The sequence below is a fragment of the Hippopotamus amphibius genome, chromosome 9, assembly GCF_030028045.1.
Source record: "Hippopotamus amphibius kiboko isolate mHipAmp2 chromosome 9, mHipAmp2.hap2, whole genome shotgun sequence".
NCBI lineage: Eukaryota > Metazoa > Chordata > Mammalia > Artiodactyla > Hippopotamidae > Hippopotamus > Hippopotamus amphibius.
The window spans coordinates 42,221,765-42,245,022 of record NC_080194.1 but is presented as its reverse complement, the minus strand read 5'-3'; the positions used below and the strand labels follow the sequence as shown (position 1 = coordinate 42,245,022).

Here is a 23,258-nt window from a genome sequence, read left to right as displayed (position 1 = left end):
AAAAAAAGTCTACAAACAGTAAATACTGGAGAGGGTATGGAGAAAAGGAAACCCTCCTGCACTGATGGTGGGAATAAAAATTGGCACAGCTACTATGGAGAACAGTATGGAGGTTTCTTTAAAAACTAGAAATAGAACTACCATATGATCTAGCAATCCCACTCCTGGGCATGTATCCAGAAAAGACAAAAACTCTAATTCGAAAAGATACATGCAGCCCAGTGTTCATTGCAGCACTATTTACAATAGCCAAGACATGGAAGCAACCTAAATGTCCATCAACAGAGGAATGGATAAAGAAGATGTGATGTATATATATGTGTGTGTGTATATATATATACACTACACACACACACACACACACACACACACACACACACACACACACACTGGAATATTACTCAGCCATAAAAAGAATGAAATAATGCCATTTGCAACATGGATGGACCTAAAGATTATCATACTAAGTGAAGTGAGACAGAGCAAGACAAATATTGTATGATAGCACTTATTTGTGGTCTCTAAAAAAGTGATACAAATGAACTTACTTACAAAACAGAAATAGACTCACAGACATAGAAAACAAACTTACGGTTACCAAAGGGGAAAGGGCGGGGGATAAATTAGTAGTTTGGGCCTTACAGATACACACTACTGTATATAAAAAAGGTAAGTAACAAGGACCTGCTGTATAGCACAGGGAACTATATTCACTGTCTTATAATAACCTATAATGGAAAAGAATCTGAAAAAGAATATATACATAAAGAATATATATGTGGGTGTATGTGTATATAACTGAATCAGTTTGCTGTACACCTGAAACTAACACAACTTTGTAAATCAACTGCACTTGAAAAACGAAGAAGAAAAAAGAAAGAAAAGAAAAAGGGGCGTGTGCACCTGCAGCATAGACTTGCAGAGCTGAGGACCATGGGCTGTCTGGGTGCTTGTTGCCCCCTGTCTCATCATGACCCACACTGACGGTGACTGACTTTGTCAGTGCCAGTCTGCCCCACTCGGGTGCTGCTAGAGAACAGAGACATAGCTCCAGTGCTCGGCACACACAGGATGCCCCCAGTAAATGCGGGGTGAGTGGATGATGCGGTGGTCAGACCCAGCAGAAGCCTGGAGAAAGAGACATTCTGAGCCAGACTTAAGGCAGGAATGTGACTTGGGTTTATTAAGGTAGGGCGTGAGGAAATCATGTGGGGGATGAGTAGAAAAAGGAGGCGAGGAGCCAGAAAAAACTGTGTCGTGAGAATGGGATAGAAAATCTTGGCTTGGTGTGGTTTGGAAGCTGGAATATATTTGAGATGCTCACCTCCTTGACCCTTCCCTCCGCCTCCTTGCCTTCAAATGGACTCCTGCTTGTTTCCACACAGGGTTTCATCAGGCTAGACATGTCTGAGTTCCAGGAGCGGCATGAGGTGAGTGAGAGTTCTCGGTGAAGTGAGGTTTGGAGAGCCTGTCAATATGACTCTGCCTGGTTATTTTGATGTGACTTGTCATTCGGGCCTGAGATAATTCCAGCAGCCTTGGGATTTGTCCTTTGCAGGGGGCGTATGTACACAGCAGGGTCACTGATCTGTTTTGCATAGGACTTGCTCTGAAGAATAAACACAGAAAAGATCTATCTGCTCTCTCATCACGGCAGGATTCCTTCCACCCCCAGAGACAACCTGATTGTCCTTGTTGAGACAGGCAGTCTTTACAATATATAAAGCCATCTTACCATTGCATGCCCCATATTGGAAGCTAAAAGCATAGAAAGGCCTTCCTAACTTATTTCCTTCCTTCCACCAGGTGGCCAAGTTTATCGGGTCTCCACCAGGCTACATTGGCCATGAGGAGGGTGGCCAGCTGACCAAGAAGCTGAGGCAGTGCCCCAATGCCGTGGTGCTTTTCGATGAAGTGGACAAAGCCCATCCAGATGTTCTCACCATCATGCTGCAGCTGTTTGATGAGGTAAAAGTCAGCTTGGGCCAGGATGGAGTTGGGGACATCTGTAGGTATGGGGGGCTGCAAACAGGGGGACCCAGGGGCCCAGAACTGATCATCCCTCAAGTTGCTGCTTCCTCATTTTACATTCACTCAGCAGATGTGGCTTCACTCCTTCTCTGGACCAGGGCCCAGACTGGGCACCCAAGGAAACACTAGCACTGCCCAAGAGTTGAAATGTTATGGCTGCCAGGCTACCTTCTAGAGAGACAGAATGAGGCAGAGGTGCCGGGGGTAGAGAGAGAGAGAGCAAGCTGAATTTTCAGTTCTAGCTCTGCTCTATCTCTAGGCATCAGGGACCTCATGTGACAAGCAAGGAGGCTGGATCCAGTAAGCTCCAAGAACCTTTCTGGCTCAGACAGCTCCTGCTTCTCGCTGTGTGTCAACCATCGTCGTCACCATTTCTTTAAAATGGTAGTAACGTTGCTGCTGTCTGTCATGATGACGGTGGTGATGGAATGGTGGTGCCCTGGCTCGCGGAGCCCTCTTTTCCTGTGGAGCTCCAGGCTGGTCACAGGCAAGGACAGACTCCCTCTCAGCTGGTGGAATGAGCTCTAAATGAGAACAACTTCCTTTTATTCAGCGCAGTCTGTGTAATAGGCCTGTGCTAAAGACTTTACAGACACTGTTGCTAATCATCACAATAGCCCGGCAAGGTAGAAATCATTTCTCACAGATGAAGAAACTGAGGTTCAGTGAGGTTATAAATGACTTGCCCAAAGCCGCAGAGCTATTGTGTGGAGGAGCCAGAGGTGGACTGCAGATACATCTGGTCCCAGAGCCCCAGTTCTCCCCATCTGTACCACTTCTTACCTTAAACAGGGAAGGGAGAGCTTATGATCATGGGAGGGGCTGTCATCCCCCTTTTCCAGGGGCCCTGCAGAACTGGGGATGAGGCCTCCTGTCTGTTCCCATGCAGGGGCTGTATTAGCCAGCTCCTGGCCAGATAAGAGTCCAGCCCACCTTTCCACTTAGCTCCCTCCAGCCCTGGGAAAATGGAAAGAGGCTTGCTTCCCATGTCACACGTGCACTAATAAGGTGCAGGAATGGATACCCCTGGACCAAATAGCATACTGGGTACCAAGCGAGGAAGAACCAGATCCAGATGTCGCCACAGCTGCCCACTGCCTTCCCCACCGAGCCCAGCATCCCTGCCCCTGCCCCAGTTTCATTGCTCTCTTCCTGGGCTCTCAGCTGCTCCCTGTCTCAAGACCTGCCCCCACTGAGGAATGAAGGCCAGATATTCTGTTTCACGCCCCTGTGCTCTGAGACACCACCCCTCCCCCCTCCATTCTAGCTCTTGAGGGGATTGAGGTACACAGCTATGGGCCAGAACCAAACCTGCCCTCTGGGAACTCCCTGCTTAATAGATAGGTTGAAAGGAGATGTAATAAAGTTGACATTTTTATACTTTGTGTGCAAGGCACTGTTTTAAGAAAGTTGCGTGTATGAACTCCTTTAATCCTCCCAATAACCCTATGAAGATAGCTGTTATTACTGCCTCCGTGTAACAAGCTATAGAAACTAAAGTGAGACAACTCATGACCCATGGTCACACAGCTGGGTAGAGGAAATCCAGGATTTGAACCCAGGCAGTCCAGTTCCAGAGCCTGCAGCTTAAGAAATAACTACTGTGCAGCCAGGGCCAAAAGAGAGCAGTAGATCTGGAATGAAGTATTCTCAGGAAGGGAGAACCCAGCACAGGGTGGGTGGGCACAGCAGCCTGTTCTGCCTCTCACGTTCCTGGAGAAGTTCCTGGCGCAGAAAGCGGGAAGGCAGCTGCTGGCTGAAACACAGCCAGCCCCACGTGGAAAACGCTTACTGCCTCGTGTGTAAGCCCTGTCCGCCCTCCCCGGCTGCTGTCACTGCGCTGACTGCCTTTGGGAGCTGATGATGGCTCCTTCCTACAGCCCCCGCCAGCCTACTGCAGGTTCCGATGGTTGTGCTCTTGGCTCCATTGACCAGAGCTGCCATCTCAGTTTACTTAGCCAGATTTATGCGTATGTGCTTCTTGAGGACAGAGACTTTGTCTCACTCCAACCATTCCCAGAGCCCACAGTGCCAGGGGAAGTGCCCTGTTGACTAACTTAATTCAACAGTAATTCAGCAAACCTTCCAAGGATGAGTAAGTGTTTGCCAGGTGAACAGAGTGGAGAAGGGCCGGCAATAGACACCTGATGTGCAGAAGCACAGGGCATGAGGCAGCCTGCTGTACCCAGAGAACACAGCTGTTCACTATTGCTCGACTTCAGAGGGAGAGTGAGAACAGAGTGGTGGAGATCGGAGGGTAAGGTAGACAGGAAAAAGTTAGAGTGCCAGGCAAACGAGTGTGGATTTTTTTTTGGTGGGTAGTAAGAAACCTTTAAAGACTTTAGGCAAGAGAGAAATATGATCAGGCTTTCACTTTATAAAGATCCTGTAGGCAGCACTGAGCAAATGGGCTAGAAGGAAGAAGAGGGACCAGCAAGGAGACTATTGAAGAATTCAGGCGAGAGCCAGGGAGGCCTGCTCTCAGGCAGGGCTGTGGGGTGGAGAGAGCTCCTGGGAAGTCAGCTGTGCAGGGCCCAGTGACGAGACATGAGGAGAGAGGGGGGGCCGAGGATGAGCAGCGGAGGATTTCTGGCCTGGGTGACCCACGGGTGCTGCTGCCATCAGCCTGAGGCAGGGAACACAGGGATGAGCAGCAGAGTGACGGGGAAGGTAAGGAGCTAAAGTTTGGAATTGTTGAAATTGAGGTGCCCGGGGCATAGCCAGATGGAGATGTCCAAGAAGTCGCGCATCAGTTGGAGCGGTCTGGAGTGTAAGAGAGGTCTGCACCAGATGCAGAGACGCAGGAATGCTTCAGCACAGAGAGAGTAGCAGGAGCCACAGGAAGGGATGATATCTCTCACCTAGTGAGAGGATGGTGTGCAGAGAAGAGAGGTAGAAACAGCCTTGCGACCTCTCCAGAAAGAGCCAAAGAGGGAATTGCCAGAGTAGGAGGCAGACCAGGAGAATGTGGTTCCGTGCAGGGCAGAGACACAGTCCCTGCCTCAGGGTTCATGAGCGAGGAGGAGACAGGCAGCAAAAAGCAGTTCAGCCACTGTGGTGAGTGTTGCACTAGGAAAGTAGGAGTTATAAGGGCACCTGATCCAGTCTGGGGGAATAGCTCCCCCCCATATCCACCCAGTCCAGATCTCCCAAGCTTGGATCCAGAAAAGCAGGAGCCCTAATGCTCTCACCAAGACACCAAGCAGAGCTAATTCAGGCCCCTTCCCAATTGACCCCAAAGTCTATAGCACAGGGCAGAAGTCCCAGGAAGCCCAGCCTCTGCTCCTCCCTTCAAGGACAGGAAGGGGGGAAAGCAGCCCCTATAACCCTGAGGTGAACCTCAATGCCCCACCCAGTCTGCCTGCACTCCAGTCATTGCTTGGAGGCAGGACAGCAACAGCTCCCTCTTTGGGACACATTTTATTGCCCAGGACTCTGAGGAGAAGGAGCTGTGAACACTGTGAAAGTCACCCTTTGGGTCAGTAATACACTGCACCTGCTCCCCTCACCCACCTGGGACCCACCCTTGGGCCCAGTTATGAGCAGAGCTTTGATCTCTTAGGATGAAATGGCCACCGGTTATTGCTCTGGCCCGTGCAGCAGTGTGGTGTGCTCAGTCCTCGGGGGTGAGCTCTGCGAACACACTCGGGGTCATCTGCTTGCACTTGGGCACATCACACACACACACAGACCTGGTCCCCCAAACTAGAACTGCCCTCAGTGGATTCTGCCGTGTTGTAACCCATGAGCAGGGGGCAGAGTGGGAAGCTAATGGCCAAGCTCAGGAACATCTGCACCCTTGCCTTCTCCTCGTCCCACTCAAGGCTGGGATGGGAGAGTGACCAGGACCTGGATCTCGAGGCTGCCTTTGAGTAGACCCCCTTGGAACTAACATTTTCTGAGAGGCCTGTGCCAAGGGCCAGTGTAAAGTGAGGCAGAAAAGCACTTAGTACTGTGCCCAGTACACAGTAGGTGCTCAGTTAATGCACATTCCTTTCTTTTTTACCTCTGAGGACCAGGGCTGGTCTGCTTTTGCATCGGCTTTAGAACCAAGTGACCTTGAGTGAGACCCTCGCCGCCAGGGAACGGGAAACACTTGAGGAGGATTGTGAGGCTGGGGCAGGGCCCAGCATCGCTGGCTCAGGCAGGTGCCAACAGGCTGAGGTCAGTGACCTTTCCCCAGAGCCATGTTCTCAGACTTGGCAGGAGTTATGCTTTGTCTGCAACCTAGGTGAATTCCCAGGCAGGTCCGTCTCTCCCCACTCCTGTCCTGATGGCTTCTCTCCAGTCAGGATCAAAGGATACAAACTGAACTTGGCAGAATTCTGAGAAATTTTTATTTAGGGAAAGAAAATTGCATGAGACCTCTTTTATCCCACACTGTTGGTATGACCCCAGTAGCCTAGTGTACAGTGAAGAACATGGGTTCTGGGGTCAGACAGTTCAGTAGAGCCTTAGCTCTACTGTATTCTAGCTGTAAGACCTTGTACAAATTACTTAACCTCTCTGAGCCTCAGCTTCTTTGTAGGGGTGGTGAGAATTCAAGCATTCAGCAAGCAAGTACTGAGCACCTGCTATATACCAGACACTGTTCTAGGATCCAGTGAGAGTAAGACCCAGGCTCTGCCTTCAGAGAGCGACCTTCTAGTGGGCAGAGTGCAACAGTGCATGGAAAGCACTAAGCAAGGCACCGGGGATGAAAGGGGATGTGCCCATCAAAGTGAGACTCCATCATTTCCTCTCAGTGGGGCCCTGATTATTGCTTTTTTATAAATGACTGCAAAGTGCTGTTATGCCGTGATAGCCTTGAGGTCTGCTGAGTGGGCAGAGTTCCTTGCCCTTGAACTGAATGGCCCTGGACAGCTGCACTTTTCTCATTTTTCTGTTTCTTCCCTCTACTGTTGCCCCCTTTCTCTTTCCTTGGTGCATCTGTGTCTAGTAAAGATGCTTTCTTCTGTGTCACTTCGAGAAAAAGCTAAAGATTCCAAGGCAACTTCCCAAGTTGGTTAAAGGAGGAACGTTATTTTCTGTCCCAGGCCAGAGGATGGCTCCAAAGATGCAGAGATTATAGCTGATTCAAATCATTTATCTGGTCCTCACCATGGCCCGTAGAATACGCTCCTCTGACCTCCTACAGCAGCCTGGCCTTCCCTTTATCATAGCACTTAACCATTGAATTGTGACCGCTTGTTTCCTGACATCACTCCTTCTCTAGACTGGGAGCATGTCAGAGGCTCGGTGAGTCCCCAGTGTCCCAACACAGAGCCTGGCCCAGAGTGGGCCTCCAGGAGAGGGGGTTGGATGGATGCATGTACAGTTAAGCTGGCTTCTGAGTGCCCTGTGAGGTGCCAGACAGCAGGCGCAGTCTTGCCTGGCGGCGCTCCCAGCAGGTGAGCACTGCAGCCGACGTGTGAGAACAGTGCTTAGAGACCCCAGCGGAGGGAGTGCTCACTCTGCCAGGGAAGGAGGCCCAGGGGTTCTGGAGAGACTTCCTGGAAGAGGTACCCAGCCTCACTGCTTCCTGACCGTGCAGTCGCTGTTCCTTTCCAGGGCCGGCTGACAGATGGAAAAGGGAAGACCATCGACTGCAAGGACGCCATCTTCATCATGACCTCCAACGTGGCCAGTGATGAGATAGCACAGCACGCACTGCAGCTGAGGCAGGAAGCGTTGGAGATGAGCCATAACCGGATCGCCGAGAACCTTGGTACGGCACGGGGCCCAGCTCTCTGGGCGACCAGTCAAGTGCCCAGGCCGTCCGCACATCTCCTGGGGGCAAGGATGGCATTGGGGTCCCGGGCCCAGATGAGGGCCCTGGTTAGGCATCTTTGTCCCTAGCTGGCCCTGACCAGACACCAAGCACCCTACTAGATAGTGGTGGGAGGCAGACAGACAGTGCCCCTACTTCCTCAAGAAAGCCCCAAGTCTCTTGAGTGACAGGAGGGCTCCAGACAGAGGAATGGACAGAACCACCCTGGGGCACCGGGGCCAGGAAGAGGCCAGGGTCTAAGAGGACTGAAGGGATGCACACTCAACAGATAGACACTTTGGTGCAATGAGGGGATAGCAGATCAGAAACCATATGGAGGTAGGCACAGCCTTTTTCAGCCAGGGAGCCTTCCTGCAGAGGTGGGCCCTGAAGAGTGCTGGAAAGGAGGAGTGTGTCAGGCGGAGGCCATGTCTGTCACCTTTCTATTTAGGATTGAACTCTCCAGCCCCCTTCTTACAAGTCAGGACTCAAGTCTTGGTCCTGACTCTTCTCCTCTCCCCTCCTTCATACAATTCCTACCAGTAGATGAGCATCAGAAGGGCCTAGAAAGTACCCAGTCCACTCTCATTGTGCAGGTAAGGAGAAGGCCAAGGACCAGAGAGCCTGAGACCTTGACCGGGATCACAACAGACCGTCAGGGGCAGGACCTGGGCTCTTTTCCTAGGTGGAGCCAAGGAGCAGGCACAGCTCCCAAAGGCCCCAGGTGTGGGGAGCAGGCAGTTTACAATTCTGTCTCCACAGGGGATGTCCAGATGAGTGACAAGATCACCATCTCAAAGAACTTCAAGGAAAATGTGATTCGCCCCATCTTAAAAGTAAGAGTTCTTTGTCCTTCCTGCTGGAGCCTCGGGTTGGAGGGGATCCCCTTAGCCATCCTAAAGATATGGAAGCCCTCCCACCCCGATCTTCCCCAGTAGGGTCCAGTAATTCCCTTACCCACTCTGGGTCACTGAGTTCACCTCATCCCTAACCTGGCCCTGCAGGCTCACTTCCGGAGAGATGAGTTTCTGGGACGAATCAATGAGATCGTCTACTTCCTCCCCTTCTGCCACTCAGAGCTCATCCAACTCGTCAACAAGGAGCTGAATTTTTGGGCCAAGAGAGTAAGAGTGGGGACTGCCCGTGGGTGGGGGTGGGACATCTGTGCACTGGAAGTCAGGGAACACTGGGCTGGGGGCACCCCCGCCAGAGGGTGGAGCACAGAGGTTTGGGGCCAGTGGCCGAAGGGGCACAGAGTCTCTCACAGGCCCAGGCCTCAGGCCAGAGTGCTGAGAGACGGGAAGTCCTGGGCCACATGCAGGCATGCTCCTATCTGACCTGTCCCAGGCCAAGCAAAGGCACAACATCACACTGCTCTGGGACCGCGAGGTGGCGGATGTGTTGGTCGACGGCTACAACGTGCACTATGGCGCCCGCTCCATCAAGCATGAGGTGAGCACAGGAGCCTGAGAGGAGAGAGGCGTCTCCACCCCTCCCTCTCTGGTGCCCCCAGACCCATTCCCTAGGCTCCCGGCCTGTCCAGACAGGCTGGAATTGTTCTTACCCAGAGCAGGTGCCCCTTCAGAACCAAAAACAATGTAATCAAGTAAAACCCCTGTGCTAGAGGATAACTGAGTTTGAACCCTTACCAGCGTGGGCGTACTGAGCTGGGAACCTCGGAAACTGACATTCCTGAGTCATGAGCACTGTCCTGCACGCTTGTGTTGTTAGCCGTTTGCAGATGAAAAAACTGAAGCTTTGAGTAAATACTCACCTGGGTCGTAAGCGATAGAGCCCGGCCTCCGGGCTTTGGCCGTGACGACCCCTTCACTTACCGCCTGCAGGTGGAGCGCCGTGTGGTGAACCAGCTGGCGGCTGCCTACGAGCAGGACCTGCTGCCAGGGGGCTGCACTCTGCGCATCACTGTGGAGGACTCGGACAAGCAGCTGCTCAAGAGTCCTGGACTGCCCTCACCCCAGGCTGAGAAGCGTCCGCCCACGCTGCGGCTGGAGATCATCGATAAGGACAGCAAGACCCACAGGTTGGACATCCAGGCACCTCTGCACCCTGAGAAGGTGTGCCACACCCTCTAGCGTCTGCCTATACGTGCCCTCAGCACCTAATAAAGCCCCCTCGGCTGTGGCGTGGTAAATGACCTACCGTCCCCTCCTGCTTTTCACTGCTCTCCATCCAGCCTAAGGCCTATTACCTCCTCACAGCCCCTGGAAGATGCCTTCTCAGCCCCAAAGTGGAAAGGAGGAATTTTGCCCTACCCTGATTCCTTCATGGTGGGCCCACATGTGCTAACAGGTCTCTGGGAGACGAGCTGCTCCTCCCTTCAAGGCAGGGAGAAGAGGGAGGTCCCTTGTCTCTGTGCTTCAGCGTGATCCCAGTGTCCCAGAGTCTCTGGAACTTTATCATATTTCCTGGAAGCTCAGAAGTATGGCAGCTGAGAACAGATCTGGCTGGAAGAAGACAGGGACCAGGCTGTGACCTGCCACCCTCTGCTGGCTCTCATGCAACTGAGTCTCCAGAATGTCTCCACTGTGAGTGGAGAAGAATGCAGAGGTCCAGGCACAGAGGTTCTACATTTAGGCCGTAGCTTCCTCTTTCCCATGCCTTAAAATTCCAAGGGGAAGGGACTTTCGGAACCCTTCCCCCTTCCACTACCATGTCATAGCTATTCCTCCCCACCCCACTTCCCCCTTCCACTGCCATTCCATACTGTTCCTCCCCACCCCACATTCAGGGGTCAGACCAGACCTTGTCTCTCCAGCCTTGGAACTTGGCCAGCATAGGGCATCTTTTGGAGGAAGGCTGATTGGGCATCACCCTGCCCTACACGGGGACTGGACAGAAGTACCAAATGACCAGGCAAGCTCAGCTCTGTGGGGCCTCCTTCAGGAGACCAACAACGGAGACACTGAGGAACTATAGAGGGGAGGGATCGTGGGGTCGGGCTCTGCCCAAATGGCCATGGAGTCTACCTCAGCCCCATCTGTACTATGGTCCCAGCTAAGTGAAATTGGAGTACACAGCTCCCCTGTGCAGTCTGCATGCTAGTAACTAAGCAGAGGGACTGCACACCACCCCCAAGGCGTTCCACAGACCAGACATGTTTCAGCCTCAGCTTAGCAGGGCACAGCAAAGCTTGGTAGTTACATCTTTGGGAACCACCTGCAGTAGCCACCATTGATAACCACGCCATCACCCTCCCCTTGCAGGCCCATTTTGGAACCCTCCTCTGGTGTTAGAAAGTGTCTTTCAGGAAGCAGAAAATGGCAGCAGTCAAAGGCCCATGGGTGATGGAGGAATGTCATGATAACATGGTGGGTGTGAGGCAGTCAGAGCCCAGAATGTGGGCTCCAGCGGACACTCCAGCAGTCGCTGTCCAGCCCCTCAAGGAGTTGTCAGCTGCTTCATACCTCAGTGACTGCCTTTCTTTTTTTATTATTACTATTTTTTTTTTACTTCCTGTTTTAAAATAACTTTACACTTACAGGTAGTTGCCAAAATAGTTGAGTTACCATGAGTTACCCTTCACCAGCTTCTCCTAATATTAACATCTTTTAAAAATTATTAAATTATAGTATAATTAATACTATAAAAAACTGGGAAATTAACATGATACAATAGTACTGACTAATCTATAGACATTCAAATTTTGCCATGTTCCCCACTGATGTTGTTTTTCTGGTCCAGGATCCAGTCAGTCAAGGAGCCCTCATTATTATTTTGTTGTGTTTCCTTCATTTCCTTCAGCCTGTGACAGTTCCTCTGTTTTTCTTTGCCTTTTATGGCCTTGACATTTTTGAAATGTCCAGGTCAGTTAATTTGTAGAATGTCCCTTAATTTGGGTTTATCTGCTATTTTCACATGATTAGATTGAGGGTCTACGTTTGGGGCAAGACTAGCTCACAAGTGATGCTGTGCCCTTCCTGGTGCCTCATAGCAGGCAGCACATGGCAGAGGTTGTGTGTGCCAGTTTCTCCACTGTAAGGTTACTAATTTCACTTTTGAAATTAATAAGAATGTCATGGAAAGATAAGAGCTGTACAGATGTCTCATTTATCCTTAGAATTTTGCCCACTGATTTTAGCATCCCTCAGTGGTTCTTACATATATCAAGCATTAATGTTGTATTTGCCTAATGATGACTTTGTTTTCTTATTCCATCTAAATTTATTAATTGGTATTCTACTGTAAGGAACAGCTGTCTCTTTTCCCCCATTTATTTATTCAGGAGTTTATTTATTTCAATATAAACTAATGGATATTTGTTTTAGTCTATGGGTTATAACCTGATACTAACATAGTTTGTTTTGTTGCTTATTTGGCCTAGATTTGGCCATTGGGAGCTCTTAAGTTGGCTCCTGTGTTGTTTCAGTATTGTCCCATCATTTTTTTTTAGTATTTCCTTACTTTCTGGCACTACAAGATGTTCCAAGCTCATTCATACTCTTCTTGCCCCAGCCCTGACATTAGCCATGTCTCTTAAGCAGCTCTTGGTTCCTTTTATTTTGAGAATGGTACTTAGAAACCAAGGTGGTATATTCATTGCTACTGGAATGTCATTGCTTCTAGGCCTTTTCAGCACACAAAGCTAGGAAATATATGTGTGTATGTTAACACATGTATCATACACAACTCAATTTATTACTGTATGTCCATCTGTATATTATTAAAAATCATGAGTCCATATTGATGCCTGTAGTTCTAATCCAATACTACAGGCTTTGTGACATTATCATTATGACTTTACTATTCTTTTTCTACTTCTTCCTCTCCTGCTATCTCTGTTTCTTCTCCTCTCACTCTGTGTTTTTGTCCAGACTTCCCTTAGAGGCTCTAATTAAGTCAGTCAGTGACCATCCTATGTGGAACACTCCTGCTGAATAAAGTTCTTAAGCCTGGCTGTCAGTCCCTTTGTTCAATCAGCTGTAGCCAGGAGCAGCAGACATGTAACTCAAAACCAGATAACTTTTATACAGGAAAACCCAATGGCCACCTTTCTGAGAAGAGTCTGAGAAACTTGAGTATCACTTCTAGGGATTCTTAGCTAGACATCCTAGGTGATGTTGGACCCCTACCTTATACTTTAATAGAATCCTAGGCGGTACTCAGCTCACTTGCATTACTTGTTCTATGTTTGTCTTTGTTATTAGAGTGTAAGATTCAAGTACCCAGTTATTCTGCTCACTCTCCTGTTCATAAAAGCTGGCATGGAGCCGTCACATGATGGCTGCTCCAGGTATTTAGCTGGGTGGGTGGGCCCTGCAGCAAGCGCAGATCCTCATAGTGAGTCCCAGGACAGAACAGGATCATTTTTTCATGGAGCACACATTTGTCATGTGCTTGTAGCTAAGCGGTAGAACCTGCCAGACCCTGAGTGAATAGGGCAAAGTAAGACCCCAGATACCTTACTGAGTATCCAGAAATAGATGAAGCTGGACTTGGAAATGAAAATGTAACATCTTTATTATTCAAAAGGAAAACTCAAAGATGTGTAGTGATTGTTTTAGGAATTTAGAAAAAAGACACATTTAAACCATAGAAAATGGATCAATTAAAGATAAAACCTGAAGTTAAGTGGAATACAAAAAAAAAAGAGAAAGGATAAGTATAAAATTATTTTTTTTGAAAACACTAGTAAAATAGCCATCACCTAGCCAAAAAATTGATCCGTGTAATTTTTAATTACTGTATACACTGCTTCAGATCATGGGAAAAGTTGGAAAGATGCTCAGCAGATTTTTAAAGGCCAGTGTAAGATTAATGCTCAAACCTGATAATATGCCAAAAAGAATGCCATAGCTTAATCTCATCTATGACTATAGATGCAAAAATTCCAAATAAAATTAAGTTGAATTGTACAACGTAATTAGACAAGTTTCAGTATCAGGAAATTTATTAATATAATCAGTTACATCAAGGACTTGAAGATTATTTAAATGTCTGTAGACTGTTAATCTTCATGTTTTGATAATACTTATATGATTATATAAGAGAATATCCTTGTTTTTAGAAAATATACATTGAAATATTTAAAGACAATTGGCAAATGTTCCAGGAAACTTTAAATTACACACATGTATACATGCACACATATATGTATACACACACAAAAATACACAGAATGATAAAACAAAAGTAAAGTATTCACACTGAGGAAATCTGAGTGAAGGGTATACAGGAATTCTTTGTATTGTTTTTGCAACTTTTCTGTAAGTCTAAAATTATTTCAAAATAAAGTTTTGTTAAAAGGAGATAAACATTTTGTCAGTATATGCTGAAAAAGCATTTGATAAAATTTTACAGCTTTAAGTATGATTTGATAAAGCTCCAAGTAAAAGGAAGAGAAACTATTCATCTCGAGGTTTGGGGGGGCAGGGGGTGAGGGGGAGGCTGAGACGGGGTGGGAGAGTGGCATGGACATGTATATACTGCCAGCTGTGGAGTGGATAGCCAGTGGGAAGTTGCAGTGTGGCGGGGGGCGTTCAGCTCGATGATGGATGATGCCTTGGAGGACTGGGACGGGGAGGGTGGGGGGGAGTCGAGGGAGGGAGGGGATGCGGGGATATGTGTATGAATGCAGCTGATTGACCTTGGTGTGCCTCGGAAGCTGGTACAGGAGTGTAGGGCAATTATATTCCGATTTAAAAAAAAAAAAAAAAAAAGATTGACATTTGCAAAAAAATTAAAAAATCCTTGATCTGACAAAAAAAAAAAACCAATAGCACGGGCTTCCTAGGTGGTGCAGTGGTTAAGAATCCAGCTGCCAATGCAGGGGACACGAGTTCGATCCCTGCTCCAGGAAGATCCCACATGCCGCAGAGCAACTAAGCCTGTGTGCCACAACTATTGAGCCCGCATGCCACAACTACTGAAGCACACACGCCTACAGCCCATGCTCTACAACAAGAAAAGCCACGGCAATGAAAAGCCCACGCACCACAATGAAGAGTAGTCCCCACTCGCCGCAACTAGAGAAAGCCGGTGTTCAGCAACAAAGACCCAACACAGCCAACAAATAAATAAGTGAACTTTAAAAAACAAAACAAAACCAATAGCACTCTGTGGTGACCTAAATGAGGAGGAAATCCAAAAAAGAAGTGATACGTATATACGTATAGCTGATTCACTTTGCTATATGGTAGAAACTAACACAATGTTGTAAAGCAACTACCATAAAAATTTTTTTAAATAGCAAAACTTTTTAATTATAAATACCAAAGCTACTTCTGTTAAAATATGAAATAAGAGTCAACGTTGCTTTGAAAATTCAGGTGAAAATAGGCAAGAAAAGTGAATACTTGATATATACATATTGGAAAATAATAAATTGTTTTGCTGATATGTGACTGTGTGTTTAGGAAACCTAAGAGGCTATAAGTAAAACCTGTTAGCATTAATAAGGAAATTTGGTAAGTGTCTGAATAAAAGATAAATGTATAAAAATCAATAGCTTTTTTCTATTCCAGCAATAATCAACTAGAAACAATAACAAAAGTGTTCCATTCACAATTGAAATAAATAGGTGCGTGTATTTGCTTGTATATACATAAAATATCTCTGGAAGAGAGAAGAATTGGGTAGAGAGGAGACAGCAATGGAAGGGTAAATTCACTGTATTCATTTTTATAATTTTAAATTGAATTTTGAACCATATTAATGTTACCTATTCAAAATTATAAAATACTAAGAATTTAACAAGAAAGGAAAAATCATATTGAAGGGCATAGAACAAGAGCTGACAAATGAAAAGACATACCAGGTTCTTGGAAAGGTGACTTAATATCATTAAAATGACAAGTCTTTAATTAATATACAACTCAATGCAAACATATTTAGACTCAACAGCATTTTTAATTTAATAAAATTAAAGTCATGTTACACTGCAGTGTCTAGTGGCTTCACCATATGGAGCTGCTGTGTTCTGGGTCTAGGAGAGATGAGTTACTATTATCAGTTACTACAATTCCATCTTGATAGTGTGCAAACTAGAGGATAAGTAAATGTAACTACTATCAGTATACACCCTAAATACAATTAAGAGAGAACAGGAAGAGAAGAGTCAGTGTCTGTGACTGGAGCATAGAGACTGTACGTGAGTATAGAGAAGAGAAAGTGGTGGGAAATGAAGCTGGAGAAGCAAGCTTCCTGACTTCATAGTGCCTTGAATGCCCTGCTCAGGGGATGAAACAACCATATTTGTGTTTTTAAAAGACCCTTTGATTGTAATATGCAGAATATTTTGGGGTGACTTCTGACCAATATATCAACACAACAGATAGAGTAGTTCCAGGCAAACTCCCTTCCCACCTCAAATATAGAAATACTGGATATTATGTAGCCAAAAAAAAAGTTTGACACACAACTGGACTTGAAACTAAAAATGGGAAATCCCAAGGTGACAAAAATGAATGGAAATCCAAAAGTCAGGATGTATGAAAGTGGAGGTCAAAGAGTTCATAGGGACTTGGGACTCAGATATAGGCCTAATGGCTGAATACTAGGCCTTCAGCACTGAAATGAGTCTCAAAGGAGCACTTCCTTGTGAAATGAGGACTAGAAAAACACTGCTCCTTAACCTGGAAATCAGTAAGGAAATACAATAAAGTCTAACATCAGTCAGGGACGTAAGTAGAAAGAGTCAGCTACAAAGAAACTAAGACATTTGCTGTTTGTGAGAGTGTGGTACAAATACACAATACCCAGACATTACTGGAATCTCAAGATGAAAATCGGGACTTCCCTGGTGGTCCAGTAGGTAAGACTCCACACTTTCAACACAGGGGGCCTGGGATCGATCCCTGGTGGGGGGACTAGGTCCCACATACTTGCCACAACTAAGAAGTCCACATGCCACAACGAAGATCCCACATGCCGCAACGAAGATCCCACATGCCACAACTAAGACCCGGTGCAGCCTAACTAACTAGCTAAATAAATAAATATTAAAAAAAAAAAAAAAACCTACAGCTGGTCCTGGGCCATATGATTCCTTAGAAGCAAACACAAAACTCTCTGTAAGGATAGTCTCGTAACCAAGTTTTCACAAAGGAACATTTGGAAAAACAAGTCCTATTGAAATGAACTTACAGGGCAAACTTACTCCCAAATAAAGGAGAAGAGAAAACAAAAGAAAAGAGGAAAGAAAAAAGCAAACCACCATGAAGGAGAGGAAACTTGGGAGATGCAGCGAATGGGAGAATTTGCACTCCAAGAATTGTAATAGAAGTATCTGAATTTAAAAGAAGTATGTCTAAAATGTTCAGAGAAATAAAGGGAAGACTAGAAACCATAAGGCAAGAAAGGACTGTATGAAAAAAGAAGAGATGAATGTGAAAAAAGAACTTCCGTTCTAGGTGGTTTTCTCAGATTTATTTCCATGGTATTTTTTCCCTGAACAATTTTCTCTATTGTTGTGGTCTTAATTGATCTAGGTATTAAATAACAGAACCACTAAGTATTCAGATTCTTTAAAGATTTGGGTCACCCACCAGGCTCTAAGGAGCTGACCTAGGACGAGAGGATTACCCCCTTGGGGTGGGGGGAGAGGACAGTCACCAGTGTGCCACCCCCAGGGCCATGATCAGTTACAGAAATAAGTAACGTACCCTCCACCACAATCCTGAAACTATTTGCCCACCATCCTCCAAGAGTTATTCCAGTCGAATCCCAGCATGCCTCACAGGTTTGTCACAGTAATTTCAAGAGGTCTGAACCTCAGTGGTCCTCTACCATCACCTCATCACAAAGTGTTCCCCTTCCCAACACTTCCCTGAGCCCCCCAGTTCTTCCTTCAATAATCAAGAAATTTTTCTATATAAGCATCTTGTTGGAATGTTTGCTCCATCGCGTCACCTTTTTTGTTGTTACTGAAATATACTTGATTTACAATATTGTGTTAGTTTCAAGTGTACAGCAAAGTGATCTGGTTATACGTGTATATGTGTATATATATACTTTTTTTTCAATTCTTTTCCATTATAGTTTATTAAAACTTTTTGAATATAATTCCCTGTGCTATACAGTAAATCCTTGTTCTTTATTTTATATATGGTAGTGTGCATCTGTTAATCCCATACTCCCAATTTATCCCTCCCCCCCTTACCCTTTGGTAACCATAAGTTTGTTTTCTATGTCTGTGAGTCTGTTTTTGTTTTATAAATAGGTTCATTTGTACTGCTTTTTTTTTTAATATTTATTTTTATTTTTTAGCTGCATTGGGTCCTCTTTGCTGCACGCGGGTTTTCTCTAGTTGCAACGAACGGGGGCTACTCTTCATTGGGGTGTGAGAGCTTCTCCTTGCAGAGCACAGGCTCTAGGCACACGGGCTTCAGTAGCTGCAATGCATGGGCTCAGTAGTTGTGACTCACGGGCTCTAGAGCAAAGGCTCTGTAGTTATGGTGCACGGCCTTTGTTGCTCTGCAGCATGTGAGATCTTCCTGGACCAGGGACCGAATCCATGTCCCGCGCATTGGCAGGCGGATTCTCAACCACTGCACCACCTAGGAAATCCCTGTACTGCTTTTTAGATTCCACATATGAGTGATATAATATTTGTCCTCTTTCTAACTTACTTCACTTAGTATGATAATCTCCAGGTCCATCCATGTTGCTGCAAATGACATTACTTCATTCTTTTTTATGGCTGAGTAATATTCCATTGTGTATGACTACCACATGTTCTTTATCCGTTCATCTGTTGATGGACACTTGGGTTTCTTCCATGTCTTGGCTATTGTATATAATGCTGCTATGAACATTAGGGTGTGTGTGTCTTTTGGAATTAGAGCTTTCATCTTTTTCAGATATATGCCCAGGAGTGGAATTGCTGGATCATATGGTAGTTCTATTTTTAGTTTTTTAAGGAACCTCCATACTGTTCTCCATAGTGACTGTACCAATTTACATTCCCACCAACAGTGTAGGAGGTTTTCCTTTTCTCCATACCCTCTCCAGCATTTATTTGTAGACTTTTTGATGATGGCCATTCTGACCAGTATGAGATGATACCTCATTGTAGCTTTGATTTGCATTTCTCTTATAATTAGTGATGTTGAGCATCTTTCCACATGCTTGTTGGCCATCTGTATGTCTTCTTTAGAGAAGTATCTATTTAGGTCTTCCGCTCATTTTTTTTATTGCTTTTTTGTTATTGAGTTACATGAGCTGTTTGTATATTTTGAAAATTAAGCCCTCATTGTTTGCATCATTTGTGAATATTTTCTCCTAGTCCATAGGTTGTCTTTTCATTTTATTTATGATTTCCTTTGCTGTGCAAAAGCTTATAAGTTTGATTAGGTTGCATTTGTTTACTTTTGCTTTTATTTATCTTGCCTTGGGAGACTGACCTAAGAAAACATTGCTGTGATTTATGTCAGAGAATATTTTTCACCTTAAGTATCTCCTAAAGATATTGTTTACTCTGGCTGTCCCTTAAGATGCTTCTTCCCCGAGCCCTCTTAGGTGGAAGCTGCTTTTATTGTCAGACCCAGGAAGTGAGCCCCCACTGCTTCTCTGTGGTTATTGCACATTTTTCCTCCTAGCTTTTTTTAATTCAGCAGTTTGCGTATCCAGCCCTTGCTGTCATTGCCCTATCTACTGATATCTCAATACCTGTCCTGCATACAAGGAAGATCTTAGGCCCCATATCACGTTCTCCCTTCCTCAACACATGCCATCATTCTTGGTGGCTTCAACTTCCCATGAATGACTTATCCAATACCCTGCTTTGCCCACATTTAATGATCTTTTTATGCCCCTGACCACCTCAGTCACCTGTATCATGGTCACATCTAAATTTTATCAACAATGACTGTATTGCCTCGAAAACCCCCATCCTTCTCTGGCCAGTCTAGTATACTGAGTAAGTAAAGAACTTTTACAACTCAACAATAAAAAGACAACTTAAATAGGAAACACATCTGAATAAACACATCTCCAAAGATATACAAATGGCCAGTAAGCACATCATTAGCCATCAGGGAAATGCAAACCAAAACCATGAGATACTACTACACACCCACTAGAATGGCTATAATCAAAAAGATAGACAAATAGCAAGTGTTGGTGGGGATGTTGAGAAACTGGGAATGTAAAATGACTCAACCACTTTGGAAAAGAGTCTAGCAGTCCCTTAAATGATTAAACATAGCATTTCCATGTGCCAGCAATTCCATTCCTAAGTATACCTAAGAGACATGAAAACATACACCCACACAAAAACTTGTTGCACAGATGTTCAGAAAGAAAGCCAAAAAGTAGAAACAACCCAAATGCCTGTCAAACTAATGAATGAATAAACAAAATGTGGTATATCCATACAGTAGAATATTATTTAGCAGTAAAAAGCATGAAGTATTAATTCATGATACAACATGGATGAACCTTGAAAACATGCTAAATGAAAGAAGCCAGTTACAAAAGAATACATATTATGATTCCGTTTATATGGAAATGTCTCAATAGGCAAATCAATAGAGACCGAAAGTAGATTAGTGGTTGCCAGGGGCTGAGGGAAGAGGGATGTGGGAATGACTGATAATGGGTATAGGACTTCTTTTGGAATGATGAAAATGTTATGGGATTACATAGTGGTGGTGGTTGTACAACTTTGTGCAATCACGGAATTGTACACTTCAAAGGGTAAATTTTATGATGTGAGTTATCTCAATTTTAATATCAAAAAATTATTCATCAATTTTAAGAAAAAATCCTTTTAAAATAATTTTTTTTTAATGTGTCAAAGTTAAATGTCAAGAGAATGAGAAGACAAGCCATAGACTGAGAGGAAATATTTGCAAAACATAATATCTGATGAAGGGCTGGTATTCAAAACATACAAAGAACTGCTTTTCTTTCTTTTTTTCTTTTTTTTGGCTGCGTGCCGGCTTTCTCTAGTTGCAGCAAGCAGGGGCTACTCTTCCTTGTGGTGCACAGGCTTCTCAGTGTGGTGGCTTCCCTTGTTGCAGAGCACAGGCTTCAGTAGTTGTGGCTCGCAGGCTTAGTTGCTCTGTGGCATGTGGGGTCTTCCCGGACCAGGGTTGGAACCTATGTCTCCTGCATTAGTAGGCGGATTCTCAACCACTGTGTCACCAGGGAAATCCTACAAAGAACGCTTAAAACTCAACAATAAGAAAATGAACAGGTTGGGGTGGGATGAACTGAGAGATTGGGATTGCCATATTATTATTACTAATAAGAAAAAAAATACCAAATTGTACACTTTAAATATATGCAGTTTATTGTCAATTATATCACAATAAAAGTTCTTAAAAAAAAAAAAGAAAGAAAGAAAGAAAATGAACAGGGATTCCCCTGGTAACACAGTGGTTAAGAATCCATCTGCCAATGCAGGGGACACAGGTTCTATCCCTGGTCTGGGAAGATCTCACATGCTGTGGAGCAACTAAGCCCATGTGCCACAACTACAGAGCCTGCACTCTAGAGCCCATGAGCCACAACTACTGAAGCCCGAGCACCTAGAGCCCGTGTGCCGCAACAAGAGAAGCCACCGCAATGAGAAGCGCTCGCACCACGACGAAGAGTAGCCCCCACTCGCCACAACTAGAGAAAAGCCCACATGCAGCAACAAAGACTCAATGCAGCCAATAAATAAATAAATTTATTTGAAGGAAGGAAGGAAGAGAGAGAGAAAGAAAGGAAGAAAGAAAAAGAAAGAAAGAAAGAAGAAAGAAAGAAAGAGAAAGAAAGAAAGAAAGGGAGGAAGAAAGAAAGGAAGGAAGAAAGAAAGAAAAGAAAAAGAAAGAAAGGAAGGAAGGAAAGAAAGAAAGAAAGAAAGAAAGAAAGAAAGAAAGAAAGAAAGAAAGAAAGAAAGAAAGAAAGAAAAGAAAGAAAGAAAGAAAGAAAAAGAAAGAAAGAAAAAGAAAGGAAGGAAGAAAGAAAGAAAGGAAGGAAGAAAGAAAAGAAAAAGAAAGAAAGAAAGAAAAGAAAGAAAGAAAAGAAAGAAAGAAAGAAAGAAAAAAAGAAAGAAAAAGAAAGAAAGGAAGGAAGAAAGAAAGAAGGAAAGAAAATGAACAACCAGATTATAAACTGGGCAAAAGATCTGAACAGAAAACTCTCCAAAGAAGATCTCCATATGGCAAATAAACATGAAAAGATGCTCAACATCATATGCCATCAGGGGAATGCAAATTAACAAATGAGATACCACTACACGCCTATTAGAATGGCCAAAATCTGGCACTGACAACACCAAATGCTGGCAAGGATATGAAGCAACAGGAACTTTCATTTGTTGCTGGTGGGAATGCACAAACATACAGCCACTTTGGAAGAGTTTGACAGTTTCTTACAAAACTAAATATACTTTTACCATAAAATCCTATAATCGTACTCATTGGTATTTGCCCAAAGGAGTTGAAAATGTATGTCCTCACAAAAACCTGCACACAAATGTTTATAGCAGCTTTATTCATAATTGCCAAAACTTGGAAACAACCAAGATATTCTTTGATTGGCAAATGCATAAGCAAACTGTGGTACATCCAGACAATGAAATAGTATTTAGCACTAAAAAGAAATGAGCTATCAAGCTAGAAAAAGACATGGAGAAACCATAAATGAATATTACTAAGTGAAAGAAACCAATCTGAAAAGGCTACATACTATATGATTCCATTCTGAAAAAGGCAAAACTATGGAGAGAGTAAAAAGCATCAGTGGTTGCTAGGACCTTGTGGGGGTGGGGGGGCAGAAATGAACAGGTAGAGAACAGGGGATTTTTAGAACAGGGAAACTATTCTGTATGATAATGGTGGGTATGTGACATTATACATTTGTCAAAACCCATGCAATGGACAAGAGTGAACCCTAATGTAAACTATGGAATTTGGTTGATAATGATGTGTCAGTATTGGTTCATCAGTTGTAGCAAATGTACCATCATGATGCTGATGTTAATAGTGGGGAGACTGGGGGCAGGGCTGGGCAGGTGTGAAATATGAAACTCTGCATTTGCCACTCCGTTTTGCTGTGAATCTAAAGCTGCTCTAAAAAATAGTCTATTAATTTTAAAAAGTAAAACTACATTTTTTTTTTTTTGGGCACACGAGCTTCGTTGCTCTACGGCATGTGGGATCTTCCTGGAGCTGGGATCAAACCCGTGACCTCTGCATTGGCAGGTGGATTCTTAACCCCTGCGCCACCTAGGAAGCCCTAAGACTACATTTTAATAGAGCTGTATCAAAGAAGTCAAGGTTCATATTTTCAACAATTTAAAATTGCAGAACTGTCTTAGGGTCTTCCTCTGCTTGACTTCTGTGGTTTCTCTGGGCATACTCACAGAGTAGATGTTTACCTAGCGCTTGCTGGAAGAGCAAATTAATAAGCTTTCTATGGCATAATTCATGATTTAGGATTTTATATTTGATAGTTTCTTCCCAATACAGTAAATCCTCATCCAGCTGCCTTTTTCTGACAATTAAATATATAAAATAATTATAATTTC

The 23,258-nt window shown here is 44.8% G+C and overlaps 1 protein-coding gene across 4 annotated transcripts in view; it reads left to right on the top strand.

Moving 5' to 3' along the window:
- Positions 1-23,258, top strand: part of CLPB (ClpB family mitochondrial disaggregase) — a 171,006-nt gene that overhangs the window by 131,242 nt on the left and 16,506 nt on the right. For 2 of the 4 annotated variants that reach the window (XM_057747656.1, XM_057747653.1), the window contains 7 exons: positions 1,386-1,430; positions 1,807-1,968; positions 7,582-7,738; positions 8,543-8,616; positions 8,785-8,904; positions 9,128-9,232; positions 9,625-9,928. In XM_057747656.1, the coding sequence (XP_057603639.1) occupies positions 1,386-1,430; positions 1,807-1,968; positions 7,582-7,738; positions 8,543-8,616; positions 8,785-8,904; positions 9,128-9,232; positions 9,625-9,873 (912 nt within the window). In that variant the 3' untranslated portion in view covers positions 9,874-9,928. Of the gene's footprint in view, positions 1-1,385; positions 1,431-1,806; positions 1,969-7,581; positions 7,739-8,542; positions 8,617-8,784; positions 8,905-9,127; positions 9,233-9,624; positions 9,929-10,127; positions 14,197-23,258 lie in introns of those variants that run through there. The other 2 variants (XM_057747654.1, XM_057747655.1) reach the window with 2 other exon arrangements.